The 18,799-nt window shown below is 34.1% G+C and overlaps 1 protein-coding gene across 1 annotated transcript in view; it reads right to left on the reverse strand.

Moving 5' to 3' along the window:
• LOC139150884 (uncharacterized) overlaps positions 1-18,799 on the reverse strand; it is a 124,804-nt gene that overhangs the window by 62,312 nt on the left and 43,693 nt on the right. Inside the window, exons 3-5 of the mRNA XM_070723320.1 lie at positions 5,435-5,474; positions 4,874-5,116; positions 274-483 (exon numbers count right to left, since the gene is read on the reverse strand). Of these exons, the coding sequence (XP_070579421.1) occupies positions 274-483; positions 4,874-5,116; positions 5,435-5,474 (493 nt within the window). The remainder of the gene's footprint in view (positions 1-273; positions 484-4,873; positions 5,117-5,434; positions 5,475-18,799) is intronic.

The following is an 18,799-nucleotide window of genomic DNA, read 5'->3' on the forward strand; positions in this document are numbered from 1 at the left end:
TACAGTGTTTTTTAAACCTATCCACAGTTTAAATAAAATTAGATTTCTCTTGATGTTAATTTTTGCCATTATGTAAACACTTTGTTGTTTCAGCATTGTAGTCAATGTGGGCTCTTGTCAGTTGTGCACTGGATGCACTGATATTATATTGATAGTGAAAAACAAGAAACAGCAACCCTGATTCGATGGTATCCAAGTTCATTTATACATAAGCCACAAGCATACTTTAAAAAGATACATGGGTATAGAGCCAAATCTTTTTTGATGACATACCTTTTCTGTTGTTTCCACTAACATACAGTACCAGTTTGTCTGATTTTAAGTCATAAGATGTTATGTCTCGCAAATTCCACTTCCTCAGATGCTTGGGTGGGTCAAAGGTTGAGATTCCGACAACATTTTTGAAAAAATGAATGACGCTCTTTGTGTGTACAAATTCAGATGGACTTGTTCCATCAGTGATTAAGACCGTGTGGCATTCCCCTGTAGTTGAAAGAGTCGCAAATAATTAGTTGGTAGTACAACTGTTAAAGTTTTGAATTTCAAGAGTGCCAATTGACAACAACTTTTTCTGATGAATTCCATTAATTCTAAAGACAACATTTTTTATGGTTGCATTTAACACAGACATATAAAATTATCATTACTGTAGCCTTCAGTAAGTTTGTGCATATTTCTGCAGATCATCACTGAACATGTTAACTGCTGCATTGAATGCTATTATTATCATTATTATCCTGTATTTAACCCTTTTCCTGCCAAGTTCATATTTCACCATCTGGTCAAGATGGTTAACATTAATGAAACACAACATATTCCATATGGTGTATTTTTAACATAATACTGTACATTTGAAGGCTGTTGAAAGCATAAATACTGTAAACTTAATTTTTTTGGACACTAAAGATGCTATAACAGACCAAGCCAAGTAGGTGAAAATACGTCATGTTTTGGCTCAATACCGCTTATTACTGACTTGGTTGATGGGGAAGTGATACTGTCTGGTAGGAAAAGGGTTAAACTTGATAAACTGATAAGCTCTTCTCACACTGTATCGAGTAATACAGAATTTATGCTACCAGTACATACATGCTCAATAGGCAGTAACCCTTTCCATATGAACTTTCAAGTATTTCTTACGTATGAGTGAAATAGATTTTCTAGTTCTCCTCCAAATTTAATGTTGAAATACCTAGTATTAATCTGTAAACTCAGACCGAAAATGTGTGTAATATCTAACATTTCTTAAGGCTTTCACAATGCCATCACATTAGTCTGTTAGACCGGAAAATATCTATGCAAATATTACACGCTTGCTTTTAATACCAAAACTCAATACACATCTTTAAGAAGCTACATATTGAATCTCAAAGCTGTAATACTAGTGGCATAGAGAATGCCATGATTTGACCAAAGGAGAAAATTACCCCCCCCCCCCCCAAAAAATAATTGCATATGAAAATTTAATCACTATTTGTAAACAAGCGACCTAGGGGCCAACATAGCTCCGCTGCGTTTATGTAGAGAATAACTATTTTTGACACATGTTGATGAAGAAGATGGAAATCTTTGATAGCTCAATGCAGTGGCCAGAAAAAAGTGGCTACAATAGCTACAAAAATACGGAATTGAAGATTTCATCATACTTTGAATATATCACATCAGATCATCCCTAAGAACATGTCAAAAAGATCAAATTTAGTTCATCTGTAGGAACCTGCATATCGAATTTCAAAGCTATCAAACCAGTACTTTTCTAGAAACACATTTTTTGACCAAAAATGGAAAAATTGCCCCAATTGCAAAAATACCAAATTGGAGATTTCCTCATTATTTCAATAAATATCATTTAGATCATCTATAGGAACCTGTATACCAAATTTCAAAGCTATCAGATGACTAGTTTTGGAAATACACATTTTTTGACCAAAAATGGCAAAAATTGCTCCAAAAATACAAAATTACATATTTCATCAGAAATTCAATATATTACTTAGTTTATCTATAGAAACCTGTATACCAATTTCAAAGCTGTTAGACCAGCACTTTTTGAGAAACACATTTTTTTGACCAAAAATGGAAAAATTGCCCCAAAAATTCAAAATTGCAGATTTCATCATAATTTCAATAAATATCCTTTAGTTCATCTATAGAAACCTGTATACCAAATTTCAAAGCTACCAGATGAGTAGTTTTGGAAATACACATTTTTTGACCAAAAATGGCAAAAATTGCCCCAAAAATACAAAATTACAGATTTCATCAGAAATTCAATGTAAATTACTAAGCTCATCTGTAGAAACCTGTATACCAAATTTCAAAGCTATCAGATGAGTAGTTTTGGAAATACACATTTTTTGACCAAAAATGGCAAAAATTGCCCCAAAAATACAAAATTACAGATTTCATCAGAAATTCAATATATATTACTTAGTTCATCTATAGAAACCTGTATCTCAAATTTCAAAGCTATCAGACCAGTATTTTTTGAGAAATACATTTTTTGACAAAAAATGGTAAAAATTGCCCTTAAAATACAAAATTACAGATTTCATCAGAAATTCAAGATAAACTAGAAAGCATTTGCAAGCAAAAGCGAAGTTCCAGAGACCAGAGCAGGGGAAGAAACAAGAGAATGTGTGACAAAGATAGGTGCAGAATGGAGAATGGAAGAGTGCTTTGGATTTTAATATTTAAGCACGTACCTATAGTTAGGGCTGATAGCAGTAAACACCATAATACAACTAAAAGCAAGGCAGTCCTGGAATTACAGTACACAGATTACAAATTCCTACATGTACGGTAAAAACGCAACAGATACATATGGGGGCGACAACGCACGGAAATGTATATCAGACGACATTCTCGCGAGCCAGAGCAATTATTTTTGCTCTGCTGACCTACGAAAAAATCAATCGCTTGACGGGTAGCGCTGAGTAGTTGCCGTAAAGAGGCGTGTGGTTTACGACGATGATCAGACGAGAGGAAACATCGGACCTAGGCCGTTGAAATTGAAAACCGATGCCACATGCATTTTCACTTGATTAAAAGCACAGACTAAAACAATTTTCATTGCTATGTCGCTGTTTCACAAGATACTGACCGTTTGATCTTGGAAAGTTGACTTGCTTTTACGTGCAGTCAACGCATGCCGGTGCAGTGACAGACAGTTCACTATGAATGCCTAGCTCTGCATGGCAGGGCTGTGTGTTACCGGCGTTAAACGGCCTCCCATCACAGCCCCGCAGACTGATATAGGAAAAATCGCTGGTGGCTCCTCAGAAATACGGCGGGCAGTTTCTCCGCCAAAACAGCCGATTTTGACTCCAAATTTTGCATTGATCTTCGTTTTCGAGCACACCCACCTCGCCTAGGTACACGATGTGCCCAGCCGCGCTTGTAAACTTACGGAAAGCCTACTTTTCTCTCTCTATGCGAGCGGAGCCATCGTATCCGCCGCCATTGTTAATGTCATTCAACCATGAGCATTCGGGCGAAACAGTATAGCGCCACGTACGGCGAGTATTTAGAGAAAAATAAAATAAGAAAGCAACAAAAAACAAAGCGAAAGTAAGCTAGAATTATTAATAGCTGAACGCAATATGATAGTTGAGCAATGCAAAATAAAAAATAAATAAATAAACAAACAAGAAATGCCCGTAAAACCCGTCCGAGCTGAGCGATGATGTCATAAGCATGTCGCAATGCATTCTGGGTAATTAACGTAAAATTTGTGTATAGCATGTTCTATGGTAGTAATACCAGAAATAGAGAAAGAAGAAGAAAGAAAGAAAAAGAAAGAAAGAAAGAAAGAAAGAAGGAAAGTGAGCAAAAACTAACAGTTCCAGAGCTGGTCTTTGGAACTAATTACTTAGTTCATCTATAGAAACCTGTATACCAAATTTCAAAGCTACCAGATAAGTAGTTTTGGAAATACACATTTTTTGACCAAAAATGGCAAAAATTGCCTTAAAAATGTAAATTTGCATATTTCTGCACAATTTGAACTAAATCTGAAATAGATCATCCCTAGGGACATACCGGGTATGTACCAAATATCAAAGCTGTCTGACTGGTAGTTTTGAAGAAGATTTTTAAAGATTTTTTTTACCAAAAATGACAAAAATTGCCTTAAAAATACAAATATGCAAATTTCACTACGATTTGAACAAATCTGACTGAATCACCCTAAGTAAACTGCATATCAAATTTCAAAGCAATCGGACAAGTGGTTTCAGAGAAGATTTTTTTACAAGAAACACCAAAAATGGCCCCAAAATACAAATATATGCAAATTTCACCACGATTTGAACAAACTTAAGTGAGGTTACCTCAAGTGAACTGCATATAAAATTTCAAAGCAATTGGACTTTGCAGTTTCAGAGGAGAAGGCAATTGTTGACGGACGCAGACGATGGACGACGACGGAAAATCAACCTATTTGATAAGCTCCGCGTCGCTGACAGCGGAGCTAAAAACTCAATGTCATCCCTTGGAAGTTAGAAATACAAAATTTAAATGCTATTGCATGAATGTTTTTGAGATTTTTGAATAAACTAACCAGGAAACACAAAAAATCATCAAAAATATAAAACTGCATATTTCATCATAATCTGGACACTTCTAAATTAGGTCATCCCTGGAAACATATCTGCCAAATGTAAAAGTCGTTTGGAAGAGGAAGATTTTTTATCAAAAATTGCCTACAATTTGAACAAATCTGATTTAAATCATCCCCGGGGACCTGTATACCAAATATCAAGTTTATAGATATTGACGGATGACAATGAATAATGTATGCTGGACACCACCTATCTGATCAGCTGTGTCACTGACAGCAGTGCTAAACACTGTACTGTAGTATACAACTCACCATGGTTAAGGCACTCTCGAAGCGTAAGATTCCATTGTTCAATTTCAGATTGTTTTCCATTTTCAGGGGCTTTATCCTGCAAGACAAGTGTCTTATGTGGCAGTATAATGGCTATATAGTGGTATTTTGTTGTAGTCTGCATGTATTTTCCTCTTTCAATGCCGGTCACTTTATCTTGGTTCAGTTCATAGTATACCAAAAGATCACTTCCATTCTTCTTGTAGATATTCAAGTAGTATGTTGCTGTAAGACAATAAAAAGTCAGTGGTAAAATTTGACTCAATATAGCCCCTCTCCCATCACCTAGAGGGTCTTGTATACAAATAAGAAAAGTTTAAAAAGCATTTTGAAAAATACATCTACATCAGGATCGGTTAAGATTTGTCAATAACACAAAACAATAACAATACGCAAACAAAATGTGTTTTGCTATAGAAATACTAGTACCATATGCAATTCAAGTGTACTTTTGCATAACTGACATATTTTTACCCTATACCTGTTACCACTTTCAACATGTTTTCCAATAAATATGCGATAACAATGGGTTTGTACACTTACATCGACCACCGGTTTGGCCCTTCTGTAGAACAACCAATTTCTGGGAAGACAATGAAAAGGGAATGGTCACCGAAAATGTGGATCAGTATGACGTTCCTCCACGCATATAGCAAGAGTACATTGGTAGATTCCAGGGCTTTTGTTTACTGTGCATAACATATTATTCTGAAATAGTTTTGTGCTATACTTGAGACTCTCAAGTTCTAGCTTTTACTGGTACAAATTGTTTTCATTCAGGTCAAAGATTTTTTTCATTTAGGTCATACTTTAGATTTTCAATACTGTTCTCATGATGTTAAAACTCCATAAACCTGATAAACAATATAAATGTTCGGAACAGAAATTGATTCGCTGAATGTAGCAATTCAAGTTCTCCAAGATCTTGTCTTTTGAGAATTACAGACTGCTTGATTAAGCTTTTAATGAAACTTCTTCAACTGAAAGTGGTTTTTCCTCGTCTTTAAAATGACTTATGGGACAACCAAGGAATGAATGGGAGAAGACAGAAAAACTTGTCAAAGGGGTTACTTGAAACACTATACCAACTGTGTACTGAACACTTCTGTATTTTCTTTTGAACTGAAGAAATTAGTTGCTATCAAAGTTCCAAAAGTTTCATCTGTCTGGATCCCCGTAGGCTACAGGCTTGTGGAACTACTTTTTTCTGCACTAGCCCACCCAGAGAGTGTTCTTTATTTCGTATGTTTTGTTGTCATTTTGCATCTACCTGAATGCATTGTTGGATATTTTATTCAGGGGAGTTCACAACAGTGAATTTAAGCTGAGCTTCTACAAAATTGTAAGCTTCATAACAGAAAAACTTTCAGAAATGGTCATAAATTTGTTAGGTAGCTGGTGGGTTGATGACCTTTGATCATCATTGTGTTCATCTGTTTCTTTGTTAGCTATATACTTTCAAAATATTAAACAATTCCAGATTCACTCAATAAATCTGTCCTATCTATAATGATACGGGTGACGACGTATGGAGTTCAAAATATATGAAATATATATGAACTTTTCCTGTCCAAATAACTATTAGGCGAGCGGCAGACTCACCTATTTTTCACACTTAATGTACCCACCTTACATACGGCCACATCATACGTCATTTGAAAGCTTATTATCTCTACTTCAAGAAAATTGACGATGTGGAGCTGCCAAGTAGGGCCATACCCCCCTAATTTGCATAATTCACACGGGTATTCAATTTGCATAAATGCGATATAAAATTAGAAATTTCATTGTTAACTACTCTAAACATATTTTTAAACTATCGAGTGATATATCAAATGAAAGGTATTTGCATGTAGAATACAACATGGATATCCAAAGAGATATTTAAATTGATTTCACTGAAATATTTCCGTATTTATTGTGAAAAAATTATTTTCCCCTTTTGAATAACAATATTTTAAAAATTTTAACACATGCAGCCACATCAAACAGCCACATCATACGTCATTTGAAAGCTTATTATCTCTACTTTATGAAAATGGACAATGTTGAGGTGGTAAGTGGGCCATAGCCCCTAATTTGCATAATTTACAAGGGTGCCCAATTTGCATAAATGCGATGTAAAATCATAAATTTACTGTTAACTTCTCTAAACATCTCTTAAACTATCGAGTGATATATCAAATGAAAGGTATTTGCATGTAGAATACAACTTTGATATCCAAAGACATATTTAAATTGATTCCATTGACATATTTCCATATTTATATTGAAAAAATATTTTCCATTTTTGAATAACAATATTTTAACAATTTTAATGCATACAGCCACATCATACAGCCACATCATACGTCATTTGAAAGCTTATTATCTGCACTTCAACAAAATTGACAATTTCGAGCTGTCAAGTGCGGTCATAGCTCCTAATTTGCATAATTCACATGGGTACGCAAATCACAGAAATTTGATATAAAATTAGGAATTTATTTACTACTCTATGCATAATTTAAAAAATCGAGTGATATATCAAATGAAAGGTATTTGCATGTAGAATACAAAATAGATACCCGAAGAGATATGAAAAATGATTTTATTGAATGTTTTTCATAATTATATAGAAAAATATATTTTCCCCTTTTGAATAACGATATGTAAATAATTTTAACACATAAACTACATCATACAGCCACATTATACGTCACTTGAAAGCCTATTACCTGCTTTAAGAAAATTGACGATATGCAGCTGCAAAATACAGCCGTAATTCTTTAATTTGCATAATGCACACGGGTACCTAATTTGCATGTCCGATATAAAAATATAAAAATCCATTGTTATGTACTCTTCACTTACTTTAAAACTATCGAGTGACATATCAAATGAAAGGTATTGGCATATAGAATAGAACTTTGAATTTAAAACACGTATCTTAAATATTCTTCTTAAATATTTTTATTTAAATCGCGAATATCTTGACTTATTCATAAAATTATGCAGTAAATACGAATAATGCCCGCATTATGCAAAATAAGAATAAAATATATACAAAATAAGAATAATTTAGCAACACACAAAATTAATATCGCTCTGACTGAGATTCAGAGACAATGTATGATTTTCATTGGAACCCAACACGAGCTTAATAAATTCATATCAAGCATAAAAATGCATCCTTCTCTGAAATTTTTGAAAGCTCTTCTCAAAAAATCACATCTTTAGACCTCATTATCTGTGAAGGTCATCGATGCAACAAATTAACATTCTCGACTTAAGAACACACACACAAAACCAACAGATACCAGATTCCAGTTCATGCAATCAAACGGCAATATTCAAGGATTTGTTAAAGGCGAAACATTACGATACATTAGAACAATTATGCCACAACAATACGATACAAAATGCAAGATTTTTTCGAGATGAAAGTAATCAAGTATAAATAAAAAGTAAAAGTAATTCTAGATCTTGTTTGATTATTACTAACTTTAGAACAATCGGATGACATTTAATTGTTATTCGATTTTCATTGAATTGCCTTCGAAACCTTGGAATCACAAAGGGAACCGAAACATTTTCAGGTCCCCCAGAGGCAGATCAAAACTTTCAAGTGCTCCCCTACTATCTCTCAAAATTTCGATTCCACCCCGAATTCTTCCACCCCTCACCTCCATTATTTGTGAACGTAGCCTAATCACATACATATGAAACAGAAATATAAGCGCTTCACCTATGCCAAACAAAACCTACAACAGCCCGATCTCTGATTCACTTGAGCATCCAAAAACACAACCAGACCGAAATGGTAGACATTCTAGCTTCTTTACTTGAACAAACTTAACTTCAGTAAAAAAACGTGGTCAAATAGTGCACACGTTTCACCAACCGAAAATGAATTTTAAGTGACTGATGAAGACAACTCTATTCTCGAAAGGTAGCATCAAAGGATCGCAGTGTCACAGAAGTCTTTCCACTCCAGTGCGGGTTCAGGGCAGGATACGTAGATTAGGGGTACATCTCGCGGCAAATCAACACTTTACACAAAACCGCCAAACATAACCTACACAATTTCACAAAATTCAAACAAGTATAAGACATGAACGATGTGTGGAGTTTGCTTTCTCTTATTATATGTCACCAGTTGTGTCTGCTGTCAAATTAATCTGTGGCAACCCTTTTACACATGACAAAACTGTTTAAGAAAAGGATGATGAATTTGTAGAATTACTAGATGAACTGGAAATGCATGACACTGTATCGGCATGAATGACTTGGATCATGAATCATGCCATAACTTTGACTACAGCTTACTCTCACATATTGTTTCGCCTACAGAATTACTTTTCAACAACTACAATAGTATCGTTCGTGGGGATCTTTCTTTATATTTGAACTAAATAGTAATTGGTGATATTTTCCCTACACATCTTTACGAAAATTTGTCGGCATTCAAATCATTAACCATATGTGAATAAATAAATAAATAAATAAATAATATATATATATATATATATATATATATATATATATATATATATATATATATATATATATATATATATATATATATATATATATATATATATATATATATATATATATATATAGTCAGAAGTAGTTAAACAGTTTAAATTCACTCGGATGGAAATAAATACAGCAATGGTGTAAAGTAACGTCATGCAAGTGCAAGCAATAGATCATTATGAGTTCTCTATGATTGTGTCATATGAATGATGAAGATATGACATCAGCAGGATTAGTTTATAACAATTAATATACAGCAAAGAAAAAACATCATCAAAATCTCCTAGGTGTTCATCAGTTATTTACCAAGGCGACTGTTTCGGGGATTTGAAAACAATACAGTCAACTGCCTTGGCTCCCCAAGCAGTTATGATCAGGTACCTGGTACGTACATATATATATATATATATATATATATATATATATATATATATATATATATATATATATATATATATATATATATATATAATATATATATATATATATATATATATATATATATATATATATATATATATATATTAGTGCTGTTGCCTTGGTTACAACATTACAAGAACGTGTTGGCATACTTGAGTAACTTTAAAAGGTTTTCATATGCTGTGAATGGGTACACTCTGACCTATAAAAACTATACATCGGTATCGGATAATAATGCAGACAAAAAGAGTTATTCATATGTTTTGAACCATACATTAAACAAACAAAATATTCATTTCCAGACCTCATTTCAGCTGTTTGTTCTCCGTGTTCTATGCACTTTTTGCACATCATAATGCATGTGGTTGCATTGATACTGCTGTTAAAATTTTTAAAATACCGTTATTCAAAAGGGGAAAATAACTTTTTTCACTACAAATATGAAAATATTTCAGTAAAACCACTTTGTATATCTCTTTGGATGTCAATTTTGTTTTTTACATGCAAATACTTTTCATTTGATATATCACTCGATAGTTTAGAAGCATGTTTAGAATAGTTTATGAATTTTCTAATTTTATATTGCATTTATGCAAATTACTTACCGGTGTAAATTATGCAAATTTAGGGATGCGGCCTTACTGGATAGTTCAACATTGTCAGTTTTCTTGAATAAGAGATAATAAGCTTTAAAATGACGTATGATGTGGCTGTATGATGTGGCTGTATGTGATGAAATATTTATATTATAGTTATTCAAAAGGGGTATATATTATTTTCAATATAAATATGAAAATATTGCAGTGAAACCAATTTAAATATCTCTTTCGATATCTATTTCGTATTCTACATGCAAACATCTTCCATTTTATATATCACTCGATAGTTTAAAAGTATGTTTAGTGTATTGAACAATGAAATTGTAATTTTATATTGCATTTCTGCAAATTCGATACCCTTGTATATTATGAAAATTAGGGGATATGGCCGTACTTGACAGTTCAACATTGTCCATTTTCATAAAGAAGAGATAATATGCTTTCAAATGATGTATGATATACCTGTATGTTGTAGCTGTATGTGTTAAAATTTTTAAAATATTGATATTCAAGAGAGGAAAATATTATTTTCAATATAAATATGAAAATATTTCAGTGAAATCAATTTAACTATGTCTTTGGATATCAAAGTTGTTTTCTACATGCAAGTACCTTTCATTTGATATATCACTCGATAGTTTAAAAGTATGTTTACAGTAGTTAACAGTGAATTTTCTAATTTTATATCGCACTTATGCAAATTGGGTACCCGTGTGAATTATGCAAATTAGGGGGTATGGCCCTAATTGGCAGCTCCACATCGTCAATATTCTTAAAGTAGAGATAATAAGCTTTCAAATGACGTATGATGTGGCCGTATGTAAGGTGGGTACATTAAACTCCTAAAATAAGGCCCTTTTTGTGGATTCGCCGCTCGCCTATATGGGCATGGATTTATAAAACATTATTGCTTGAATACACAGACTTGGGACCTTTGTTGCAGGGACTGTTTGCCTGACCTGAGGAAGGAAAATGGCACCCACTCAGATCTCACACTCATATATTTATATGTAGGCAATGATGTAAATTACCAGCTGCAATAACTGTCACCTGTTGACAGTGCGATGGTTTTGTTCCACTTTGTGACACCAATGTCCAGTCACAGAAAGCCTGCAGGCTACAATTATCGCAGCTAAAGTCACTAACCTTAACATTGTAATATTGTTGAAACCAAATGAGCCATAAAAGGAACATATTTATGAAGCACTTATTGACATGCATCAAAGATAAAAAAACACACCTATGTTATGTAATATCAACCAAAACTGGGTGTAATTTTTACACTTCAATACTATCAGCACACATTTGGTATGTAGCGATTGAGCGTTCATCTCATAAGTACCATTTACATGGATGGTGGCTGGAACTGCAATACCCTTACTGTATAAACTGAACATTTTCACACCCGCTGGTGTAAATTCACAAAATTGACCATCTTAGCCAATGTACCCATGTCTTCCTTACCCCCGCCCATCCTTCTGCATTTGATTCTTCTCTTGTTTTTCCTTTTCTTCTTTTTCCACATATAGCAGATAGCTCTGTGATTACTTTTTCACACTGACATGGGGTTGTGTTTCCCTTCAACATACACGTACTATTCACCTTTGATTTCAAATTGATACTAAAAGTTTCATGGTTATTTTCATAGCTTTGTTAACCTTTGTTTGCATATTTAATGTTTCTTTCATTTCAGTTTACATACATGTATGTATCTAAATGTAGCTTTTCACTAGTTTCCTCCTTTTTTGTATAAATTTTAGTTTTTTTGAAACACCGTAACTTTTGTCATTTTAATATTTACTCTTTTCATGCACACTGAAGAACTTTCCATTCAATTTTAAATTTGCATTTTATCTGTTGTAGCTTTATCAGACAAGTTACACATAGTCAAAATATTGTATAAGATAAAAGATTTCTGCAGATTGAAGCACTGGTTGAGCATCAATGTAAAACAAGAATACAGGGGGTAGCTGCTTAATACTTGATTCCACATGGCAATGTTTTCAACATTTTCTTGAAGCCAAACTCACATGTACCGAGTTTTGGTTTTTCTTCGGTGCACCTTTCGACATGTCAGCTGTGTTGTCACTGGCACGTCTCCCTGTGCAGTCCCAGACGGCACTGTCAAGGACTCTACCGTCGTGTTATCCTTGGTGTTTCCATTGTGTCTCCGTAATAAAATTCACTTTCGAAATGATCAACATATTCGCAATTTTGCCAGTCGTAACGCTGGTCCTCCATCGAGCTGGTTTCAATATACAGTACTTAGACGACAATTTTTACCAATTTGAAAGTATAAAGTAGTCCGCCAAATTTGATACTCATTTGCATAATTTAGCGTGAAAATACCGAAAAATTATTGAATGGGCACGTGACTAATTTGCATAGTTATTTGATGGCTTGTGACATTCTCCTTCAATCTGTAAGTACGTTTTTAACTGTTTGACAAGGAGTTTATTGTTAACATTTTGTATTATTATGATAAAATTAATAAAGTGTAGGAAGCAACTGTGTGGTCAATATGATATGCAATTCATCCTGCCAAAAACCGAATTTTGAAAAGGAACTATTTTTCTCATATGCACATTACTGAGATTCAATACCAACTTTATGTGGTGGGGCACAATAGAATAATCTGCAGTACATATGTAATAATTACCGGTACACATGTAAACTGAAAGACTTCCTTTGTCCTTTGGAGTCTTTTTCTATGTTATACGGACTAACTGCAGGTCTGAACCTTGACAAGGAAAGTTTGAGAGAATGATCGAATCACTCCAATCTTCTTTCTTCTCTTCTTCTGATCACTATGAAATGTATTGCTTCCATGGCCAAACAAGCGTGAGATATCAGTGTATCACACTGTAAGTTTGTACACTACAAGGGATCTAAAACACTATGGGAGAACATGTTCTAAAGTGTGGCAAAATGAATCACACGATATGGTCTGTAACATAATTAATGTCCATGTCCTAGGCCTGGGTTGATTTGGAGAACCTCAGTGAACATAAGCATGGGGTATGTTGAATTTTGGAAACTGAATAGTCTATGAACACAATCCATTTGTGTTATGTAATAAAATACATGAAATTTAAACATTCTTGTGTTTTCAATGAACTACATTTTCTGAAAGATTTACTGCAAGTGTCAATATTTCTTTGCATTGCTAGTCATGGCCCAAATAATATCATATAAATTTTTAAGATACCAATGGTTTAAAGACAAAACATAAGCGGTACCTAATTTTTTTATGTAAAGAATCAGAACATCAAAATGGAGCAAACCTCTGACACATCATGGGCAAAAAGATGATTGTTTACAGACAGAAATTTCTTTATACATGTACCATTTCATGAATAAAAGATATTGTGACGAATCAAAAAGATGGCGTGCTTTCATTTGCAATACACACACTGCCACAATCACACTTCACTCATATGTACAATCTTTTGATTTGAATTGGTTAGTATCTGAGAAAAGGAAGCAAAATTCCATCATTTAACTCTTTCACCACCATCATTTAAGCCTTTCACCACCATGGTTTAACCCAGACTCAAGTGTTATCAATTATGAGTTAGGACCTGTTTGCAAGAAATCGAGGGGTTAAAAAGTTCACAAATACATTTGGTATTATGAAGTATGCTAGCAGATGTTGAATGATTAATCTTAAGTCTCATGTAAGCAGATATAAGATTCTATTTGCTAATGCACCTATCAATGTTTTCCATCGGAGTGGAGGGTTAGTACAGGACTATAAACAGGGGAATTTGATTTTTTTTTCTAGCCACGTCAAATCCCCCACTCTTGGGTTGGGGAAATAGAGGCTCATGCACAAGCTACATGTCGATGATGAAAGCCAGAAAATGTTTCTCAACACATATTAAAACTTGCACTTTCTATAGAGGATGGTGTTCTCTTCATGACTATGTAAAATTGTACACATACACCAGGGCATGTGATTTGAAAATGGCTGGCAAGCTAAAAATAGCTCTCCTGAAATTAGCCGTGTGAGTGGTGAGAGGGTGACTGAAAAGCTCCTTTGAAAGCAGTAAGGGGAGTGCGTGAATAAGATTTATTATGAAAACATTAAAGACTGTCTTTTTTATTGCAATATATAGAGAGGGGAGAAAATACCCAGCATGTATTTTGATACCATGTATAGAATAGGACAAGCAGTGTCCTCCCACAAACTTTTTGTAGCATATTGGCTAACTTTCAACATTTTTCAAACAATAAATATGCTTAAATGTGGCATATGTTGTATTCATGAACAAATAGATGAAGTTATACTTTTAAAAGGACAAGTATAGAAACTTTTTAATGCATTTTTTCATGTAATTCTTTTCAAAATAGTGTACAATATGCTCATTAGATAAATTGACATTGAAAACCTACTAAGACAACAGTGCTGTCGATAAACATGTTTGGTTTTAAATATGGAGATCTTTTTTTACCTCCATGGTTTTGAATTTTGCCTGATGTAAAAAGACTAGATTTTACAGGCCAGCCCAATCATGCTACCAGCAGTCAACAGTCAAGTTGATGTTTGTGGCCCGCTAAACATCCTGAATACTCATTGGTCTTCAAGTTCAACCAAAGTTCACAAGGCCAATTGTTACCGCGATATATCAACATAATAACAAGTTTACATTTCATACAACAAAGCGAACTTATCATAATAGTAACATTGACATGCATGATCCATCCTGTATACTCTTGGAGTCTGTGTTCGAGAGAACGGCTGCAAATTGTTTTGACAGATACCATTTTATGACAGACGTGAAAAATTCACTGTCATCCTGTACTGGAGGCCCAAATGTCGCAAAGATACTATGTCTTTTAGGGTTTTACAGTACCATTGGTGTCTGTCCAACTTTAAGAGTCATTTTAATTATTTTAAGCTTTCAAAGGGCCATGAGACCTAGTAATTGCTTACATAAAACTGTTCGATCAGAAATTATACATTCATTTCCTTGAGTGGCGACGTGTGCCATTCATGTCATCAGCAATTTCTCCATGCTCAATCTCGAAAGCAGTATGATCAGCGTTTGTCATGATTATTCTTCCTATGAAATCTTGCTGCGGCAGAATTACTATTCAATGAATCATTTATGTTTTGAATGCTACAAATGAAAATCAAAGCCAAGAAAATGGAGTCAACTTGAAAACGTGAGATTGAAAGGCTGTACTATGTATATTTGTCCCGACATTTGTGTACATGTAAATTCTGAAGTGGTTGTGGAACTAGGAACAAGTGAATAAGGTGTTGTCATCATTGTCAGGTCCAACACTGTTATGCTAAATCACCTGGAGAACACTCACTAGACACACCAGTAATTGTAATATTGTATCACATTGTTGCATCAAAATCATTCCATTCCAATGGTGCTAGAATCTGCATGTCAACACTGAACTGAATGGAACATTGCAAACACAGTGTAAAATGTCGCAAAACAAAACTCCCTATTTTGTGACATTGTCAAATCTCCCTCGTATACCGTTCTGTAGCGATCAAATTCCCCACTGCTGGGACACGAAATGCCATCCCCACCCCCCACCCCATGAAAAACATTGATAAGTGTATAAGTTTCCAGATATCTTGCTGTAAGCTTGGAGTTCTGATGCAATATTACATCTGCACAGATGCACTCCACAGTGCCACAATTTTCCGGAAAGATCTTACTGTCACAGAATTATATCAGCTATTTGTCTCAAACTAACAATGCTCCTAGAAGTAATTTATTACTTGACCTGTGTTGGTGACCTCAATATTTGTACAAAGAGTACATATAAATGCAATAATTTTTTTTCAGTTGGCATGATTTTTGTAGAACACATTACAATGGGACATCTTCAATGTTTTATGATTCTATATTTAATAAGACCTCTTACAAATAACTTATGTACTGCTATCTCCTGAAATTTTATATAAAAGTACAATCAAATATATATAATGGTAATTTGCTCAAGTGTTCACACACCTGAGCATATGTCGCAGCGATGTCTGTCTGTCTGTCTGTGTCTGTCTGTCTGTGTGCTCGATATCTCAAAAACGGCTCATCAGATCAGAATCAAATCTGGTACACTGCAAATGGCAAGAACTGATTAGTTTTTGGTGGGTGTGGCTTGGTTCCTTTTTGCTCATTTGCATAATTAATGATTTTAGAAAAAACGGATATATATTGAGAATGACTGAACACAATCTGATGAGTTTCTACAGATGTTGATCACATCAAAATGTGTCAGCCATGAAAGATATTAAGGGTTGACAAGAAAGATAATTGCTAATTTGCATAATTAATGAACTTGCCTAATTAGAGATATATACTGGGATTAACTTGATCAAAGTTGGCAAAACATGCTATGTACATCAATGATTATACCAGGTTATAAAAATATTGAAAGTCATTTCACATTTTCATGTCAGCTAATTTATAATTTGCATATCTAATGAGCTCTCACAGTTTGGCATACTAGTATATAGCTTGAAGGACTTGACCAAAGGCAATTACAAGTGCTATATTACAGAAAAGCCACATTAACCCGTCAAGCCATTTAGCAAAATGCCTTGTAAAACAGAGAGTCATTTGGCCAGATAACAAGTAAATTGGCGGTCAACTTCAGTGGTCTGGTACAGCAATTGTAATACAAAAGTCAGCAAGAAGCCCAACTCTGGCCATAAAATTGATACTGATACTACAGGCTGCGTAAATATCGAACAGTGGTAGAAACCATTTCTCTAATGGTGTATCTTAGAAAATAAACTGAATCTAAAGAAGAATAATTCACAAGTGACAACGATTGAGATTACCCACTGATTTTAGTGTGTTGTACCCAACCAGTGAAGTTGATTGCCAATTTATTTGTTATCTGGCCAAATGACTCCCTGTCTCACTAGGCATTTTGCTAAATGGCTTGACGGGTTAATGTAGTGTTCTCTGTAAGTGGTGATACAATGACAGTACTCAAAGAAATTAACAGCGTTTCCGTTACAATTTCAAAACTTGCGTACGATTTTACGCAACTGGGTTTTTATTTGCGTAAAATGTATCAAAAATGCGTACGGTAGGAATCGGTATCTGAAGTGAGTTAGGCAGTCTTTTCTGTAGAACTTTGGGGGATTTTCCTTTAATGCGCATGCTCTATTAACAAAGACATACCCACATACATACAGACATACAGACGCCATCGACTCACCATATAAGCTCTTTTTGGTATTTACATAAGTACCAAATATGAGCTAAAAACAATAACCTGGGGCCTTCAAGAGTTATGATCCGAGTATAAATGTTGCAATATCATGATAAATGTCACTTGCAAGCAGGTGCATATGTTCTATTTTTGTCCTGAATTGAAGTATGTTCAGGCCATGTAGTGCGGGCCAAGTACGTCCGTTTCATGGCTGGCAGTATTTCTCAATGCGTATTAGTTTACGCAGTCATTTTTTTTTTTTGCGTATTTCAGAACAATTTTGCGTAAAATACGCAGGATTTTATGTTAACAGAAACACTGAATTAATTATTGTTATTTCAGCTTATTACATATTTGAATACTTATTGACCTTTAGAATTGATCTGTGGTGAATATTGTTCATCATGTTGATCATAACACTTTCAATGAAGTTGCAAACATGTGGCAAAGGTTAAAATTTGCACACAACTGCAATATACAATGAAACTAGGAGCATTTTCAGTTAATATCTGGTTTTATATACCGGTATGGTAGCATTTTAATGTAAATACATCATAAAACTGAAAGCTTTGATCCTTATCCTGCAAAATTCATATGCCATCAGCAGGTCACATTGATTAAAACAAGAGTGGCGTAACTGGTCCAAATTATTTTATTTTAACAAGAACTTGAATATATGAAAGCCCTTGAATATACCTAATACTATAAATTTGAATTTTTACTGACCATACTTGTTGTAACAAACCAGGCCATGTAGGTGAAAATATATACAGATTTGGCTCAATACTGCTTTTTACTGACTAAGCAGACGGGCAAGTGATACTGTCTGGTAGGATTAGGAGAAAGTTTTACTCATACCCTCTTTGAGGATAGTTTACATTGATCACTTTTTTGGTTCATATTCAAGAAGTCAAACCAAGGGTCAATGAGCAACATTTATGTAAAAGTACATACAGCAGGAAAACAAATTATCCTGAACAAATTATACTGATTGTATAACGTTTGAAATATCATATTTTATAGTTATGTCCCATCAGAAGCCATCTTTGTAAGTAATGAAATGTGTATCTCAAGATCCACAAACCTGGGCTTCCGCTGCCGCTCGCAAATTAGTAAATTGAGAAAAAAATCTGCCGTTTACGAAATATTTTCACACCGCATTCGTATTTTTACGAGA

This window comes from Ptychodera flava, chromosome 15 (assembly GCF_041260155.1).
Source record: "Ptychodera flava strain L36383 chromosome 15, AS_Pfla_20210202, whole genome shotgun sequence".
In the NCBI taxonomy this organism is placed as follows: Eukaryota; Metazoa; Hemichordata; class Enteropneusta; family Ptychoderidae; genus Ptychodera; species Ptychodera flava.